The sequence below is a fragment of the Pleurodeles waltl genome, chromosome 2_2 (genome assembly GCF_031143425.1).
Source record: "Pleurodeles waltl isolate 20211129_DDA chromosome 2_2, aPleWal1.hap1.20221129, whole genome shotgun sequence".
NCBI lineage: Eukaryota > Metazoa > Chordata > Amphibia > Caudata > Salamandridae > Pleurodeles > Pleurodeles waltl.
Genome location: NC_090439.1, coordinates 1,069,919,743 through 1,069,939,882, shown reverse-complemented (window position 1 = coordinate 1,069,939,882; position 20,140 = coordinate 1,069,919,743). Strand labels below are relative to the sequence as shown.

The window sequence follows — 20,140 nt, the reverse complement described above, 5'->3', positions numbered from 1 at the left end:
TTGAATGAGGTCAGCTGGGTTCTTCTTGGTATGGTTGTTGCAGGTGAAGCTCTTTTAACCTGTTACTTTCAGTGAGTCCATGCCTTCACTTCTGGAAGCCAGACAAAGTCCTTAGAGCTGTAGTTACTCAGTGTGCAGCAGGTGCAGTCATGCACAGTGCAGTTCTTTGGGGTGCAGACAAGGGTTCCAGCAGGGCAGTCCTTCTTCTTGTAGTGCGAGCAGTGTTCTGAGTTGCTGGGCAACTCTCCCATATTTATTCGGTGTTCCTAGGCTGGCAAGCAGGGGGGCACCCCTGACCAATGGAGTGCAGGGTGCCACCCTCTGAGGTAACTAGTTCCTGCGAAGTGTGGCAAAACTCAATCCCATGAAGCATTATTCTTCCAAAATCGAAGATGGAGAAGTCTCTCCTTGGGGTTAGGGCCTGGCTAAGCCATCTTACTGGTGTGGCCTAATTTCCTTAACACTCCCTTTCCAGACCACCTGCTCATCTAATCTTGGTCCGCCATCTGGCTGGGGTGGCAGGATGTGGGGTTGAGCCTGGGTACTGTACTAGCTGTCATTTCCTCATTGAAGACTAGTTTGGCTACCAAGCCCCCTTCCTGCCTTTTTGCTCTGCAGCTTGCAGATCCCCGCCCACCAGATGTCCTTTTTCGTCTCTTTGCAGGCCACTTCATGCCTCATTAAGGCAGCTTGGCTCAGCCTGGCAGAGGTTGGCCAATCAGAGAAGAGCTGCTGGAAAGCTGGATATTGGCTTACAGAAAAGAAAGTTCTATAACTTCCTTTCTGTAATAGTTATAACAAATCTTACAATGGCAAGTTGTTGGATTTATTCTAGCTATCATTTGAGTCCAATAAGGACAGTTTAGCTGTTTTCTAGCAATAGTTATACTTTACTCAAGTATTCTCATGTTAGCCTATGAAGCTAATGTACTACAATGGGGAAAAACGAAATTTGCAGTTTTCCCCTCACCAGGGCATATAAAACAACTTTTATAATGTCCCTGCTTATAGTTGCAAGGCATCCTACACCTGGGGCACTTTGGGGAGACTTTAGGGGTCACTTATATGTAAAAACAAGGTAGTTTGAGACTTTGAAAGTACCACATTCCAGAGCCTAATTTGCATAAAAATTTAATTTAAAAGCAGCCTGCAAGGCAGGGCTGGTTTTTAAGTTGACAGCATGCACCACAGCAGTGCACACTTAAGTGCATTACATCTTTCTGGCCCCTAAACACACATGCCCTGCCATTGACTAGGAACTTACAGGTAGATTGTCTTGCCAATTATAATTATGATCTGATCTTTTCTTTTCCCGCCACACGCTAATTCGGAGAGAGCTACCCTAGGTCAATTTTTGACCGACTTCGACACTTTTGTGGAGTTTTTTTGGTGACGTTTTTGGTTCGTCGAAGATGTCCACGAAGACTGGTTTCAGTCCTTGCGAGGCATGTCACCACATGATGTCGGTGACTGATCCGCACCAGGTCTGTTTGTGGTGCTTGGAGTAAGACCACGACCCGAAGTCGTGCTCCGAGTGCCGAGCCATGCACCTGAAGGCCTTGAGGTAGCGCTCCCTCAAGCTTATGGACGGCCCGGCGCTCGACTCCGCATCTTTACCGGTTTTGTTCGAGAGGAAGGTCTTGAGACTGCTTGCGGAGTCACCACCACTCGTCGACCTCCACCTCGGGTCACTCAGATAAGAAGAAGAAGGCTACGCATCCTTCGACTTCAACCCATTGCACGGCTGATGCGACGCGGGAGGAGCGTCGACACTCTAGGCCTCTGTCTTCGGAGCCTACTTCTAGGTCCGCTCCGCTCTTCCCCAACTTTCCGGGAGCTGGAGCGACCCCTGCCCAATTGAAAGAATTCTATGAGGCCATGCATCTAATTTTTGGGCAGTCCGACCCCTCTTCAGCACCTTTGGGCCCTGGGGGTTCGGCTGGGGGCCCTTCGTGTTCCGCGCCGGCAGCTCCGTCCCAGCCACTGAGGTCCCCTCCGGATCTGCTACTGGATCCGTACCGACGCCGATCGTACTTTCAAGACCTTCCCCTGAGCCGGTTCAACCGTAGACGCTTCCAACATCTATTGTGACCTTGATCAACCTGATCATAATCCCCGACAACTCAGTGTCAGAGCGGCGTCAGCCAACCCCACCCTCTTCTTCAATAGGGTCTCTTCACCCCAGGCTGGAATCAGATTCTTATAGGTATGAATACGAGGAAGGATTGGAGTGGTCCCTGGACCCTTATGGATACCAGGAAGACCCAAATATGGACTGGGCACAGGAATTGGGCGAGGCCAGTGGTCTGGATACTTCTCCAGACGCTGGCATGCTTTCTCCTCCTACCGTGGCTATGGCAGAGGGAGCCACTTATTCAATAGTGGTCAGTAGTGCGGCTGAGGTCCTTGGACTCAAGCTGCCTACTGTTGAAGTCAGGTCTAATCTCCTGACGGAGGTGCTTCAACCAGGGGCTTCCACATCTGAGCCTCTCCTTCCTTTCAATCAAGCCTTCACTGGTGTCCTTCTGGGTACTTGGTCCAGACCCAGCACAGGGGCTTCTGTGAAGCGGATGATGACTTGCCGTTATCGGCCTTCCCCGAACGACCCTAAATTCCTGTCCCATTACCCCACGCCTGAGAGCCTTGTTATCCAGGCATCCTCGTGATCCAGTGCATTCCCTTCCGCACCCCTGGATCAGGAATCAAAGAAACTGGACCAACTTGGGAAGAAGATGTTTTATTCCCCCAGTCTGGCGTTGAGGTCAGTGAACACTGCATGCCTTTTGGGCCATTATACTCACTCCTTGTGGGATACGGTCGCGCATGTCTTGCCACAGGTACCGGAAGAGGCCCGGACTATCATCTCCCACGCAGTTGCTGATGGGAGAGACGCGCCGAATGTCACTATTCGATGTGGGCTGGACACAACGGACTCTCTGGGTAGATCGGTTGGGTCGACGGTGGCCTTGAGGCACCACGCCTGGTTGAGGACATGTGGTTTCTCAGGGGATTTCCAAAAGCCCCTTATGGACATGCCTTTTGATGGCACCCATCTCTTCGGAGACAAGACAGACTCAGCGTTTGAGAGGTTCAAGGACTCCCGGGTTACTGTTTGGTCCCTCAGCCTTTCAACTGCCCCTAGTCCTCAACAGTCCACCCTTCGCCCCTTGTCGCGTTCCCTTTTTCCAGCCACCGTGCCATCCATGCTGTTCAGCTGCTGTCTGGCCGGGGACACAGTATCCCACGGGCTCGTGGGACAGGGAACCAGAGGTCTGCCTAGTCCACCCCCACCCCTGCTGCATCCTGTAAGACTCCATCCAAGCGTTCCTAGACCATCTCCCCACTCCAGACCATTTGGCGCCAGGATCCGCCATCACCTGCCCCACTGGGAATCCTTCACTATGGACAGGTGGGTTTTGCAGACCGTCCGAAGGGGATTCTCCCTCCCCTTCGAGATTTCCCCTCCGGCCATGCCTCCATCCTACGGCTGACTTCCGGAGGATCTTCGGACACTTCTCCGCGAGGAAGTCGTAGCTCTTTCGGTCAAGGGAGCCATAGAGAGGGTCCCTGTGCCAGAAGTAGGTTGTGGTTGTTATTCATGCTACTTTCTGGTGCCCAAAAAGGACAAGGGCTTATGTCCTATCCTAGACCTTCAGGCCCTCAATCTCTTCCTCAAAAAGGAGAAGTTCAAAATGCTCACCCTGGCTCATGCCCTGTCTGCCTTGGACCCAGGAGACTGGATGGTAGCGTTGGACTTGCAGGACTCTTATTTCCATATCCCTGTCTTGCCTGCCCACAGACGTTACCTACATTTCGTGGTAGGTCATGAGCAAGTTCAATTTACTGTGCTTCCTTTTGGCCTTACCAGCACCCCTCGGGTGTTCACGAAAGTTATGTCGTGGTTGCAGCTTATCTGCTCAGGTTGGCGGTTTCAGTCTTCTCCTACCTCGACGACTAGCTGTTGAAGGCGGGCACGCCCCAGAAAGTTGTCTCCCACCTTCAGACTACGGCAAACCTCCTGCAAACGCAGGGATTCACTATCAACGTGCCGAAGTCACACCTGATTTCCTCTCAGATGCTCCCTTTCATCAGAGCTGTTCTGGACACTGCAATTTCAGGCCTATCCTCCGCAAAAGTGAGACCAGGATATTCAGGCTATGATTCCGATCTTTCAGCCTCTATCCTGGGTTTCGGTGAGAATGACTCAGAGGCTGCTGGGCCTCATGGCCTCCAGCCTCCTGCTAGTGACACATGCCAGATGGCATATGCGGGCTCTGTAGTGGAACCTGAAGTTCCAGTGGGTGCAGCATCAGAGTAAGCTCTCCGGCATGATCCAGATCTCAGAGGGGACTGCGAAAGACCTGCAGTGGTGGCTTTTGAATCAGGATTGGGTCAACGGCTACCAGATCTGTCAGTAGTGACAAACTGGTCACTCCTGGGATGGGGTGGCCACATGGGAGAAGTGGAGATCAGAGGTCTCTTGTCTCCGGTGGAGTCTGGACTCCACATCAGTCTTCTGGAGCTCCGGGCGATCAGGCATTCATGGAAAGCATTCTTTCCCTCTCTCAAAGGAAAACTGGTGCAGGTGTTCAGAGACACCACTACCGCCATGTGGTACTGCAACAAACAGGGAGGAGTGGTGTCCTGGACTCTGACAGGAAGCTCTTCTCCTCTTGAGATGGTTGGCACATCAAGGCATTTCCCTGGTGGTTCAACATCTGGCGGGTTCTCTGAATGCCAGAACAAAGTAACTCAGCCGTCGATGCATAGCTGATCACAAATGATGTCTCCATCCGGAGGTGGCACATGGTCTCTTTCAGCAGTGGGGAGAACCTTGGTTAGGTCTGTTCGCCTCCGTAGGGAATGCGCAACGTCAGCTGTTTTGCGCGTTGAAGTTTCCAAGGCGGCACTCATTCGGTGACGCTTTTCGTCTTGAGTGGAACTCTGGCCTCCTTTACTCCTTTCCCACCTATACCACGTCTGCCCAGAGTTCTGAAGAAAATCAAAAATGACCTGGCTCAAAAAATCTTGGTGACTCCCGACTGGGCATGGAAAGTATGGTATCCAGAACTACTGAGCATGGCCACCGATCCTCCACTCAGATTGCCCCTTCAGGCGGATCTTCTGTCGCAGCAGCAGGGGACGGTTCTCCACCAGAACCTGTTCAATCTTCGTCTTCATGCATGGAGATTGAGCGGCGGCAGTTGGCGTCTTTTGACCTTACACACGAAGTCTGTGATGTTATGTTGGCAGCCAAGTGTCCCTCAACCAAAACGGTACACGCCTGTCGTGGGCATAGATTTGTGGCATGGTGTACCATCAAGTCTGTTGATCCCCCTTCTGCTCCTCTATCTGAGGTTCTTTTGTTCATTCTTTCTTTGGCCCAGCAAGGCTCTGCTTTGGGCACCCTTAAAGGTTACTTATTGGCTATCTCAGCCTTTCTTATATTGCCTGATCAACCTTCCCTTTTTAAGTCTCCTATTGTTGGTAGATTCCTTATAGGTCTCACCCATTTGTTTCCTCCCACTGCGTTTATCATGCCTCTGTGGGACCTCAATCTTGTCCTTACTTGATCTGTGCTCCTTTTGAGCCATTATACAATTGTCCCTTATGGCTCCTTCCTTTCAAAACTGTTTCTCTTGTTGCCATCACCTCTGCTCGCAGAGTGAGTGAGCTTCAGGGTCTTTCTTCAAAGCCCCCAATTTTGCCTCATTCCTTCCCAAAGTATTTACACCTTTTCAGGTAGGCCAGCCCATCACTTTGCCTACTTTTACGCACTTCCACTTCCTTCTCATGAAGATGAGGATCCACCGCCTGGATCCAAAAAGAGCGTTGGCAATCTACCTCAATCGTATTAAAGATTTCTGAGTGGACGATCAAATCTTTGTTGGATATGTTGGTGCGAAGAAAGGGAAGGTGGTGCAAAAGCGTACCATCTCACGATGGGTACTACTTTGCATCAAAATTGGCAAAGAAGCAACACCTTGAGGGCTTGCACGCTCATTCCACCAGAGCAACTGCTGCTATCACATCGTTTGCACGCAGAGTTCCTGTCCTGGATATCTGCCAGGCAGCAATGTGGGCATCCCTGCACACGTTTATTAAACATTACTGCCTGGACAGTCAGGTCTGCAGGGACGGCTTCTTTGGTCGTTCGTTCCTGCAGGACTTTCTAGTATGATCTTGGTTCGCATCCCACCACTGAGGATGGCATTGCTTGGGTATCTATTCTAAGGTAAGGAATCTGCAACTAGAAGTCTCTATCAGATGAACAAGTTACTTAACTTCGGTTATGATTTATCTGGTAGAGACATATTGTAGTTGCAGATTCCTTAATGACCCACCCATCCTCCCTGCTTGCAAAATGATTTCTAGGGACAGAGATTCCCCATTCAGGGCCTTGGCTCTGGCGGACCATTTTCAGTGTTCTTCATGTCTCTGCGCTGTCGCCTGGCAAGTTGTGAAAAGAAACTGACATCACGGTCTATATACGACTCCTGACGTCATCACGGTGACCACTACGCCAATGACGCCCGCGGAGTTGACCAACACCACCTAATGACACATAAGGGTGTTGCTCGAAGAAAAATCTCCGGATCCAGTCTGACGCCTGGAGAGAAATTCTAAGGTAAGGAAACTGCAACTAGAATATGTCTCTGCCATATAAAACATTACCAAAGGTAAAAATCTTGTTTGTTACTTTGCATGTACTTGTAATCAGAGCACAGGCCCTGAGTCTGAATAGCAGAGCCCTCGTTTCTCACAGCGGTCAAAAAATTGTGCTTTCCCTGGAAAATGACCTCCAGCCTCGCTGGATACAGGAGCATGTATCTTAGCTGTGAAGCTCAGTTTTCCTCTTGCAGTATTTTAGTACAAATGTTCATACTCTTCATGTACCAATAAAGAATACAGACATTATAACTTTCCGGGTATAAGACATGCAGCATCCATTTTATTTTTAGGGTAGTCTTTTCCTTTTTGAAGCTGTTTAAAAACCTACCCATTGGTACCCCTAAAGTATTGGGAGAACCCTTTCCTGGCAGTAAGCATCACAAACCAAACACACCAATGCACCTGAGACTCTCTGTTTTACCTTCGCAAATGCCTGAGCTCGGGCTGTGTCTTAAAACATGCAGATTAATACATTACTTCCCACATCGATCAAGAGCATGACTTAAACATTCATCATTCCATGAAAAGCATGCACCTTTTGCACTAGTAAAATACAATGCAGGCTACCCTAGAAAGAGATTAAGCAACTTATCACACGTTTTATTCGTTCAGAGCTGAACTTTGTTGAGGCACTGATAGGTACCCAGGACCAATGAGAATATAATGCATAAGATATGAACAGCGAAAGGTAGCTGAAAGTTTTAGTTGTGTTTATGGAAACAGCTTCCCGCAAAGTCTTTAAGAAAAAAAACATATGAAATGACATATTTTGGCATCGTGCCCATTCACCTTTGGTTGCTATTTTGCATTGTTGTCACACCTCACAAACGCACAGCAGGAGGTCTAACCTTATTAGCTCTTTCTAGGAAGTGAACCCTGCAAGGTAAACCATCTGTGAAACTGGCCAGGTGCTGGGAACCGAAGGGAAACTGCTCAAGCTTCACCACTGGGGAATTGTTTACAGTGCTCTGCTGCTCATGGAACACATAGACCTCTGGGTTACTTGTTGTATTGGAGATCGCTGTGGTGCATCAACCTGCAGGTGGTTACTTGGCGTGCACTTCAGCAATGGTAAACCTGTGCGGTTTATGAAACTTGCAAGATGGAAATCTCATAATTCTGAGATTTAAATAGTTGCAATCCTCAGATTTCGCTGACAGCTAATGGATCAAGTTTAAGTACATATATTGTCTGATGTACAAATATCCATTCACAAACCACGCTGTGCAACTTGCACACCAACTGGTTTGCAATTTGGAATGCAATTTACAATGTGACTCATATACTAATAGGTTGCTTCACAAATTGTACATTCCGGGAGGCGTCTCAAAACGTCCTGCTAAACGAATATCAATAGGCAGGTCACAGGTTGTGTGACCACCTGTGAATGCTCCGAATGCATGCATGCATGCATGCATGGATGGTAGCCTGTAAGAGACATCAGAACATCATCTCTGTATTTACTTTTCCAAACAGCAGCATTTTCTTTTGAAGCAACCAGGAGTCATTGAACGGATTAGTGCTTCTTTTACTCAATAAATGGACTACTTTTGGGAATTTACAGAGAAGCATGTGGTGGTTCGCTGGAGTACTGCCCAGTCGCAGCTCGCGGGGGTTACAAGGGTCGGCGCAGTGGGGGGGGATATTAATAATAAAAATAAAAAAAAACCTTACCTGCATTCTGCGTCGCACCGCTGATCCTCCATCTCCTCAGCAGGCAGCACAGGCTCAGATCAGTGTTGGGATTGGCTGGGAGCTCCCAGGCAGGACGCTCCCAGGCAGCCTGGGAGCCTGCGCAGGCTTTCTCCAGCCCATCAACACAGTGCCGGGCTGGAGAGAGCACAGCCCGCATGTTTGTTTGACCGACTTGAGACGGCTGGCCAAACACAAATGCGCACTAAGGGGAGTGCACAGTGCACTTCCCTCATCCCAGTCATCCCCAATGCCCGCCCCTTTAAAATTAGTTTATTATCCTTTCGTTGGTAAAGGATTTGCACTGGTTGCTGCTGGCGGAGGGCGGCGCTCCTCAGCCATAGTGGAGGAGCCGTCGCTGGTACTGCCTGCTCCCCCAAATGGCTTCCGTACACAATCTCTGAAAGGGGAATCTGTCCAAGCAGTTTACCTTTTGCAAATCAGATAGCCATCCCCTTTGAAGTAATGGTATTTGATTATTGATTTATGATCCTAAATGTGCTCTCAAAGAATTGATGCATTGCATCTCCCATAGAGGAGTGGGATGTCCCTTTCATGGTCCCTTCTATTTGCGATTCATAACAGGCCTCAAGGTAACCTTCTACGAGTCAGGAAGACTTTTCCAGGTCATAAAATGGGTTTGTACATAATAAAACCGCGACATAATGAGAGCAATTATGTGGTTGCAAAGCCTATTTTTTGTGATTCACAATCATTGTGATTGCAAAAGAACTACCTCTATGAGACTATAAGTTCAGTCCTTCACCTGACAGCTAATAACCAAGTGAACAGGGCCACTCTGTATTACGCGTAGCCATTGGCCAGCTCCTTCTTTAATACAATTATTGTGAGTAAGGCCGCCAGTGGTCAGTTCTTGGGTGATAACTGCATATTGTTAAGTAAATTCCCCCCCCCACAAAAAAAAGAACGACTTTCTGAACCTCATTAGCTGAGGAAATATGTTGCTTCATCCAACAATATCTGACACTTGTAAATGTTGTTCAAAAATGCAACCATGTCAGTATTAAATGTTTGGCTTTTGACGAGACCTTCACATTTAGAACAATGCCACCCGCTGCAGATGATGAGAATAATGTGGTGCTGGACCTCTCAAGAAGGCATGATGGCCAGAGTTGTCAATTTAACATGTTCCATTTATTTCTGTTTGATCTGTCCAAGACATCTAGTGATAACCACCAAATGCTCATCAAGCTACACCATGACTTGTTGAATTACGGAAAAGTGGACATTGATGTCAACATTTCTCATCTTTATTTTCTATTATCAGACATGTTACTTCTTCAGCTATGAATTATTCGATTTGGGCCTTCCAAGAACTGTAACATTGTATTTTTTTTTATTCAACAGTACAAAAATGCTGGAGTGATTGAGCTAGAAGCTTGTGTTAAAGCAGTGAGGGTTCTAGCAATACAGAAGAGAAGTATGGAGGCTTCAGAGTTCCTTCAGAACGCAGTTTACATCAACCTCCGACAGGTGAGTAGGTGGCATATAATGTCCTTTCTCAAGCAGTGGCAGATGAATGACTGTCTTGGTTCACGCTTTTGTCTCTTCAGTATGGTTATTCCTCAGGCCCTCTTGTGTCTTAGTGTAGTATCCCCACAGTGTCTCAATTCTGCTCAGTAGGGATCCCATCCCTGGATACTGAATGCAATCACAAAACTAATGGCAACTAGACCCTCTCCAGACTGATGTTTCACCTTCACAACTTTGAATTTACAGAGCTTGAAACAGAACAGAAATTATGCGGAAAGAATGTTTTTCGAGTGAATTTTCTTTAGCACCTATACACCTTGATATAGTATATGTATATTTATGTAAGAAATCAAAGAAACTTTTGCCATTATTTTTAAGCACCTCACCTCTTCGAGGTTAAAAAAAACAAAAAAAACCTGCGGTTTCAAAAGTCCAGTTATTCATTGTCTTTGGTGCGCTTACTGGGTATCGATGGGACTCATTCACAGGTGAGATAAAAACAAGGAAAGTGTGGTGGCTGCACACTCAGGCACACATAGCACTTTTGCAACATTTTTGCAGGCCAGTAGCATTTCTTTAGTGTATTGGTAGTAAGCAGATGTGCAAAAGCCATTTTAATTGGATACTACAACGCTTAATGTTTATTTTAGACATCTTTTCCAATGTTATGGAAAAAAAACGAATCACTATATTGTTAAAGTGATATATATTTATATATTCACTTAAAAAATCTAAGGTTACAGGATCTGAATTTACTCATACAAAACCTTAGAAATTTAGCAGTTACACTTATTTCAAGTAACTATAGCTCGCGCCCCCGCCATGCACAGCTTTATTCTAAATCATTTTACTGCAAATGTTACATTGACATTATGAATGAGGTTATAAAAGTTGTTTGATTGCTGTAATAATTAGGGTAATTAGCAGTGCATGGCAAGGATGTGAATTATAGTTACCTTAGGGCGCGTGTTACAGTTACTTGAAATAACTCACTTTAACTGCTGAATTTCGATGCTTTTGTGCGAGTAAATTCAGAACCTAACTACAACGTCCCTGTAAACTTTGGTTATTTAAATGAATTTCTATGTTTTTTTAAATTCTATTTCCTAACTATAAAGTCCCTGTAACCTTTGTTTTTTTCAGTGAATTTCTATGTTTTTTAAAAAATGTGAAGTAATTTTAATTACTATAAATTAATCCAACCACCACCGCGCACGGCCTTTGGCCAATCCCCTATAACCACTCAACCCTGCACCACTAACCCTATAACCACCCGACCCCCACCATGCACGCCCAAAGGGTCTGTCTCTCTGGGTGTGAGAATATGTGTGAGATGGTGCCTCTGGTTGTGAGAGTGGGTGTGTAACATTCTGAGTGGTTCTGTGAGTGGATGTGTGATGGTCTGAGTGGGTCTGTGAGTGGGTCTGTGAGTGGGTGCGTCAGTGTTTGAATGGGTCTATGAGTAGGTGCGTAAGTGTCTGGGTGTGTGTGTGAGTGGGTGCGTCAGTGTGTGGGTTTGTTACTGGGTGTGTGAGTGTCTGTCAGTTGCTGCATGAATGTCTGAGTGCTACTGTGAGTGAATGAATTAGTGTATGAATAAGTCTGAATGTTTTTTTTTAAACATTTTTTCATCAATATTCGCAAATTCATCGCAATGTTACACGGGGGGGCTGAGCGTCGCAGCATATTCATGAAAATTGCACATGGTGAAAAAAAAATACTTTTAAGGACATCATTTCACCCACAAAACCCCTATATCACAGCCCTGAGGTCAGGGTACCGCCACCCTGACCCCTTATACCACTTTTCATTTTATTTTTCAGCCGCGGGGACCGGGTTCCGTTACCTAAAATGGCGGCCGCAACTTTGTGGTTGGGTTGCAGCCAGCCAGTCACAGCATTCCTGTTGGCATGTCCATTTGTGAATTCGCCACGATAATCGCAAAAACATTGTGACAGATCTGCAGCCCTAGATTTACTAATGTATTTCTCTTTTAATATCTCAAAAACTGAATGGATTCGCAACAAATATGCAAAAGCGCAATCTGCGTCCCGAAACCTACCTTTCTGCCAAATTTGGTGCAATTCCGTCCAGCGGTTCGGGCTGTAGTCATGTTCAAAACTCCTACAGGAATTAACATGGGAAATGCATGTTTTTTGACTCCCTCTTCCCTTTTTCTTGGCCCCTACTTGATGGATCACCCAGAAACTTCCCATGTGCAACAAGAATCACCAGCACACTTTCTTTGGAAACTTTTGTGGCGATTCGTCAAACTGTGCCAAAGATATATGCAAGTCAAAAAAACTTTTTTCTGAGGAAATATGGCCCTAACTATAACTACCTACTAGCGACCGCCAGAAAGTGTATTTTTTATCTTGCCTATATCTTTGGTGCCGGGTGGACAGGACCATAGCATGTGGATCATGTCTGCATCAATGTAGGAACAGTGGGGGCAAGCTGCATCGCGACGAGCAAAATATCTGTTCACTCGGGGTGGAGTGAGGTATGCCCTATGAATGATATAGAATTGGATCAAGCGAAATCTGAAGTTGTGGGGTACATTCACGTGGCTAGAGAGAGCAAAGTTCCATTGTGCGTCTGTGAGTGAGGCAGTCACATCCATGTCCCACGCCCCACGCAGTGTGTCGCACTCTAGGGTTGTGTGCATGCGCAACACGTCAGTGAACCATCTAATCGGGTGTCGTCCCTACCCCATCACCTGTATGTACTGTACTAACAGATGCGTGGGAGGAGCAGTTGACAGGTCGCCCCACTTAGATGCTAAAGACCTCAACAGTGAATTATATAGCAGAAACTGTCCTGCAGGTAGGCACGACTCCTGAACCAGTTCGGGGAATGAGATCAGCCTACCATCATCATAGAGGTCGCCCAGCGTATACAGCTCTGCTGCATGCCACGCACGCAGTTCGGGACCTGACGTAACCCTGGGACCTCGGGGAGTACCCAGCAACGCCAAGGCTGGGGCAAATTAGACTATCCTCCCGGTAAGGCGCAGGGACCTGCGATAACAGCTATAGGCCACCTTAAGGAATATATGTCCCGGCAACACCGCACGTGTGAGTGGGTGAAATAGATGCAACACTTGCATGAGGGACCAAGGGCCCTCCGTGGTCGCCGTGTCTGTAAGGTGAAGGCCCGCCAGCCATTTGGACACCCACTGGAGTTGGGAGGCCAAGTAGTAGTGCTCCAGATTTGGGACTGACAGGCCGCCCCTCTCCAGTGGCAGATACAATTTTCTCAGCGCAACTCTGCAACGTCCCCCATTCCAAATAAATTCCCTCAACGTGGATTCCAGACTCCTGAAGAAACTGGGAGGGATATAGTGCGGGAGGTTAGAAAAGTAATATAATAGGCGCGGTAAGACTATCATTTGTAGCAGCGCTATCCTACCCGCCACGACAGCGGCAGCGTCTGCCAGAAGGCCATCTGGGATTTGATAGAGGACACCGCTCTCTTAAGGTTCCCATCAATTAGGTCTCCCTCATGGTGGTAAATACGGATGCCTAAGTATCTGAATGAGTGGGGTTGCCAAGGAACAGGACTCCCGGAGAGACAAAGCCCTGGGTTCGAAAGTGCGGGGTCAACAGGGAAGAGGCATGATTTAGACCAATTAACCTTGAGGCCAGACAACAAGGCAAACTGCTGCAGCAGGGTCCCAACCCCTGAGGCAATTTGCGAAATATCCCTAAAATACAACAAAAGGTCATCGGCATATAATGATGTAACGTGCAGGCCATCGCCCAGGGCAATACCCCAACCGGAACCCCTGTCACGCAGAACCGCCGCCAACGGCTCCACGGCGAGGGAAAACAGCAATGGGGAAAGGGGGCAACCCTGCCTTGTACCTCTGCACACATTGACTGACTCTGATATAATGCCCCCCAGCTTGACCCGGACCTAAGGATTAGTGTATAGTAGCTTAACCATACGAATAAAGAGGGGCCCAATGCCGAACCGCTGCAAGACCCCGAAAAGGTAAGGCCACTCCAAGGAATCAAATGCCTTCTCCAGGTCGAGGACAAGACATCCCGCTCGTGGCCAGTCCCGCCTCGCATAGTGCATGACACAGAACAACGCCTGATGTTGTGTGACGTATCGCTCGCCGGTACAAACCCGTTTTGATCCGGGTGCACCAGGCCCGGCGTCGGAGGCGCTAGTCGCATTGCTAGGGTTTTGGCCAGTATTTTTTCAGCTATACTTCTAGTTATACTTATCTGAAGAGCCTATAACTTGTGCCACAAAGTAACTTTGGGCAATGAGTTATAGTTTCTTAACATAAGTATAACTATAACTGCTGAATCTCTATGGTTTTGTATGGGTGAAATGTCATTCCAGGTTGACTTACCAGTCCAAAGCTGTAATACAGTGCCTTGAGTGGTGAAAGGTTTTTGTAATTTTGCAGCTCGGCAAGGAAGGCACTGGGCCAATCCTATGCTTGATGATTTTGCTATATAAATGGCAAAAGACTTTGTCGCTTTCTAGCTCGGCGTGGATGGCACTTTGCCAATCCTATGCTTAAAAACTTTGCTAGATAAAGAAATTTGAGGTGAGCAAATTTAGAGTGTTGCTGGTGTTGCAGGGTGCTCCTTACTGCAGCTGTTCTCCACCGAAACTTGGGAACTAACCAGAGTTCTCTTTTCTGTTTTGCATAATTTATGTATTACTCTAAACCAGAAGTTTTTTTTTAGATATATAATAATTTTCAGCAAATGTAGAGTAGCACTCCAGAGCACTTTAAAAGGCTGTTTATTGTTACATCACAACCCAACCAGAAAATGACACGCCCATGGCGGTCCACTTGGAAAATCTTCTCATATTATGGTATTGAAACTTTGCCCAAATCTCGGAGGAGGGGAGATCAAATACATGTATTGAGACAGAAGGAATCAAAATTGACTATAAGACTCAGAACCAAAAGCCCTAATGGCTCAACAATGATGAAGAACGTCACACACATCTATACTGTATGTGTGAGAAATTAGAGTACCAAGATGTGATCCTACCTTCTGATGGTAATATAATACAGGATTCCATGCCCTGGCATGATAAACATCGACACAGAAACAGCCAAAATAATTGGAGGACTACTAAGTGGGATGCCCCTCACTGAGAAGGTGCAAAAATATGGATATTCGTGGAAGTGACGCAAAATTTCATTTTATCAGTGAGCAATGCTTGTGACTCAATACCTCACTCAGAGGACTATTGGGGAATATGAGGCCCAGTCACTGGGGGTTTAAAGGCCAAAGAGAATTGGCTTGTGATAATATCTATAAACATGAAAATGAATGTATATGTTGCTCCCTGGTATCAATAGTTTTGCTTTTTTTACGTTCATTACCACCAACCATGATCATGACAATCATGTACAAAACGCGTTGGCTTGGGTGTGATGTAACAAAATATATATATTTGCAAGAGCTGAGTAAAATACTGATGAGCAAAAGAAGAGGGTTGCAGGAAATCATGGTTTTCCCTGGTTTATGGTTGTAAATTGTTAGTATTTTCCAACATAGGTTTCTCATAGATTCACAAGCTTGAATCGTGATCCATGTAGGATGGGGTCCCAGGTAACATAAATTGCACAACAGTCACAGGTCGCCCCTTCCTGACTCCACACTCTGGCCTGTTGGTTCTGCAGAATGTCTGTTAAGTGGTCCCAATTGAGGCTTATGCTGTGTCTGGACTCGAGGACTCAGCAGGCTAGATTCTGGCTTGCAGGAGTTGATCCACCAAAACTCTATTCGGTCGGCTAACTCTGCCATGACCCCCACCTTGAATTCTACTCTTATGCCAATGACAAGCAGAGTCTGTTCACCTTTCTAATCTTTTAGCAGGATTTTTCCATTTCAACATTGTCTGCTAAAAATCAAGGAATGAATGGGCACCAATGACTGACAATACAAATAACATAGAAATCTTGCTGGTTGGTAACAGCCCCTTTCTTTGGACACCCTCTCCTATGCCTGGCTGAATTTGGCCCGTGTTGCAGTCCTTCTTCCTCAGTAACAAATGGTTCAAACAGTCTGACAGAATCCAGCGGTCTTATCAAGTTTCCTAAGTGTCCTTCTGCATTTTTCATAGGTGTAGATTATAAAAAATCACTCTTGCTCTTATCTCTGATTGCAGAGGACCAGCAGAGCCTGCCTCTAATGTGATTTAATCCATTTTGACACATTGTCCTGAGGATGGTCGCATGGGCAGTTTGAGCCTTGGGAGACCGAAATGTCAACCTTATACTCTCCATGACGCAATTCATCGCATGAGCTGCTGGAATCCATTAGGAGCAATTTCTGATTGTTTGAAAGACTGCATACAGGACTCAAAACGTCTGTGGTTGGAGAGTCAGGAGGGTCGGTGCGCACCTTCTGTTCCTTGGATGTAAGCGATGTGGGACTAGAGGGGTCACCAGTGTCTTTGTATAAAAACACTAAGAATTCTCTATTTTGCTTTGCTATATTGATGAATATATTATAGTGAATCTATAAAAATTCTTTATTTTTTCAGAAGCGAATTACACGCTGTTTGAAGATTTATTCATTTATGTAATTTGATCTATGGTTAATTATGGCATTAATATTGTTGAATATTGCTGAAATATTTGTATGCAAATGATCCGTCCATGTACATTGTGTACTTTATAGCTTAGATTATCCAGTTATGTGGGTGATATTGGGTTACCCTGTTTATTTGTAACTATATCCTACCCATGGCATTGAGTGCGTTTAGTGGTTCATACGCCCTAAGGAAGTTCAGACCTTTGAGGACCGATGGCAGACTCAGTGATGAGAGCACCTGGCTGCCTCCAGCATCATCGATTTTCACAGGTACGTGTCACCACTAGCAGCTACAAACCAACTGCAGTGTGTCGTACTTACATGTCTCCCAACTTCCAGCGAGAGTTTGAGCCCGCTGCTGTCAGCAAAATGAGAAGATAAGAATGAGAAAGCAGTGGAACTCTGGGAGGCGTGGCCAGACTGGTCAGTCAGACAAGCGGGCAATCCCCAGGGAGGCTGGACCCCCAGAAGGTCTGTTTTGAGACTTGGAGGCCAGTTTCGGCCTCCCGGAGTGGTGGTGAACGTAACGCGATCCCGGCACAACTTGAAAGAGTTGCTCTGGTTCTAGTGCGCATTAGCACGTCTGCACGTGGAGGCTGAATTTCTAGTTTTTGCCAGGGATGTTTTAAGTTCCCAGTCCGGCCCTGCTGGGATGGCCACCGATGGCACACCCACGACCAGCAGAGAGCGAGCAGCCCGGCGGTCAGACGGTTGACGCTGCTGAGATCAAGACGAGGCGGAAGTCATGAAGCGCAGGTACAATTATAGAAATGAGCAGGAAAACACAAACACCAGAAAGCTGGTGTCCCTGAGTGGACTGGGGAAGATACTTCAGTTATGTCTACACCGCATTCCTCGCCTCCAGTGAGTTACTGTCTGGTGACATCAGAAACAAGGCTTTACAACAATACATAAAAAGTCCGAACTAGGAATCTGACCTAATTTCAGGATTGCCATGCGTACCCTAGGGCAGCTTCAGCTTGCAAAAATCCGCCAAGGAACGTAACTCCGGTACCAGAGGTAACTTTAATTTGTGATGTATCGAGTACAATGGTTGTTGAAACATCTGTTTCAGTTTAATGTATCATCTTTACCCTGATTACCAAAAATACAGTGCACAAGGCTGACACTCTGTAGCTAGGCACTTCATAACACTGCGGAAATGCCATCTGTCCTTCCATGCGCACTTTTAAAGTTTGGGCTGATTGCTCCTTCTCTGTCCATTTGTTAACAATATTCCAATCGCAGGTGAAGTGTTGTAAGTGGTCATAGCAAGTGTTTTTATTTTGTATACATTTGACACTTGCAGCCAACTAAACAGCCTATAGGTTCTTAGGAGAATATAGGGTCTAAATGTGTAGCATGCGAGACTTGCATAGTTGAGCACACCTAATCCTCGACACTTTGCATGCATGGACCTTATAGGAAAAGGGGGCCACACACCAGTAACACCCAGACCCTCCGGACAGGAGGATTCCCAGCACAGCACAGATACTTGTCCAGTACCCTAAGTAAAGGGCCGCACTGTGTTGGTGCCCTGAAGGTAGGACAAGTTGTGTCCTAATCCTTGTTAAAAGCCTCTGGCGAGCGAGTTGGTTTGGTGTACTTACCCTGATAGTCAGCCTGGTCTCCCACCGACACATCATGAGCAAAATTGTAAAGTCAGAAACCTTCTTGTGCGGTAGCACCATCTGGGAGCTTTATTTCCTGGCTCATATTACTTTTGTCTTTGCCTTTTTGTAGTGTCCATGTTAGTGATGTGAAGGCCACATCAAAAAGCAATGGGCTTCATCTCCTGATCAAGTCCACGTAGTGCTTGAACTGAGCGTTCGGGGCGATCATTCTGATATGTGACTCAGTCCAGGTGTCAAACGTGTAACGGAGCTCAAGCAGAAAGTTAAACACTGATCTCCTTAACCATGATATTCAATTGATCGTGATGCTTTTTCCTGTGTTTTTAAACCCATACAATTCTAAATGTTACACATTGTAAATGGAGACAGAACGTTTATTCGTAAATTTGAAGAAAAAAATAAATTATTCCTATTCAGTAACACCGAGGTAATAATTCCGCGCAGATATAGCACGGTTGTCAAACCATAGATTCTGCTAGTGATAGTGTCACAGAATGAAAAGCTGCTCCCACCCACACTGAAAACATGAGAAAGTCGCACACAAGCGGTCCGAAAACTTGGCAGATGATAGCAGTATGAGGACAGGGCCATGAGGACATTTGTTCGTGTCATGAGAGATGGAACAAGCCAAACCAAAAGGTTAGTAAGGCTTAATGACAACAGTGAGCAGCAAGCTGAAGGAAAATGACAGCTTCTCTGAATATCCTTACCGCAGTTCCATGATTCAGTGTTCCCTCCATTCCTAGCTGAATCATTCGTAGCTGCTAGAGAAGCATGTGTAGTGTCAACAAGGAAATGCCCACTGGGTGGCGCTCCAGAACCGAACATTTTCAACATACTTTAGTTTGTCAAATGAGAGTCGTCCAAGTTACAACAGAATAAAATGGAATAAGGGGGATGGGACGATGCTCTTAAAGTAAAAGATCAAAATGCGGTTTTGTATACGGATATATATATATATATATATTTTTAGTCCATTTTTAGGAGTATCATGAAATAACAATGAAGGAAAACTATTTAAAGCACCTGTGAGTAAATGTCTATTTCTTTACCAGCATTTGAGAAAGGCAATCTGCTGAAACGTGTCATGCTGGGTGTAATGAATGTGGTTGGGAATCCGGAGAGTGCTCCTTTTTGGCTCTGAAGCGCCTGTTTGGTTGCTATATTTCACGTGCATGTCACGTGCATGTCACTTGCAGGAAGGAAGCACCCATCCCAAAATTTCTCGGCAATATTGGTGGCATTTGTGAAAGGATATATTTGTGAAAGGATAAAAAAAAATATATATTTATATATATATATATATATATATATATATATATATATATATATATATATACTAAAAAGCAAAGGTTAGAGGGACGTAATAGATTTTAATCACACAAAACCATAGAAATTAATCAGTTATATTTCTCTCAAGAGACCCTAACTCGTGCCCTAAAATAACTATACCTTGTGCCCCCGCCATGCACAGCTTTCTCATCAATAATTATAATGCAAATGTTGCAGTTATATTATAAATGATGTCATAGAAGAAGTCATTACTGATGTAATATGTGGGGTAAGTAGCGAGGGCACGAGTTATAGTTTTTGGAGATGAGTATAACTATAGAATTTCTATGTTTTTGTAAGTGTAAAATCTGAACCTTACTATAAGGTCCCTCTAACCTTTGGATTTTTAGTGAATTTCTAAGGTTTTAAAATTGTATGTCCCAACTATAATGTCCCTGTAACCTTTGTTTTTTTTCAGTGAATTTCAGTTTTTTGTTTATGTTAAGTAATATTTAATTACCTTATTCTAATCCAACCCACAGTGCACATGGCCTTTGGCTGTGTGTGGTGGTTGGCTGCAGGGCTTAGCCTGTGGCCAGACCCTGCAGCCAGCCCGCTGTAGGCACCCAACCCTGCACACTACATAGCCTTTGGCCAACCCTCCCACTGGCATCTAACCCCGCTCCACACACAGTGTTTGGCCATTTGTAGAGGTGGACTGACTGCAGGCACCTCTCAGGGCCTGGCCTGTGGCCCACCCCATTTATGCAGGCAACATTGGAGGGGGGGTACACAGCC

The 20,140-nt window shown here is 46.0% G+C and overlaps 1 protein-coding gene across 1 annotated transcript in view; it reads left to right on the top strand.

Moving 5' to 3' along the window:
* Positions 1-20,140, top strand: part of TRAPPC9 (trafficking protein particle complex subunit 9) — a 2,294,541-nt gene that overhangs the window by 114,959 nt on the left and 2,159,442 nt on the right. The window contains exon 7 of the mRNA XM_069220801.1: positions 9,733-9,858. Coding sequence (XP_069076902.1) covers positions 9,733-9,858 — 126 coding nt within the window. The remainder of the gene's footprint in view (positions 1-9,732; positions 9,859-20,140) is intronic.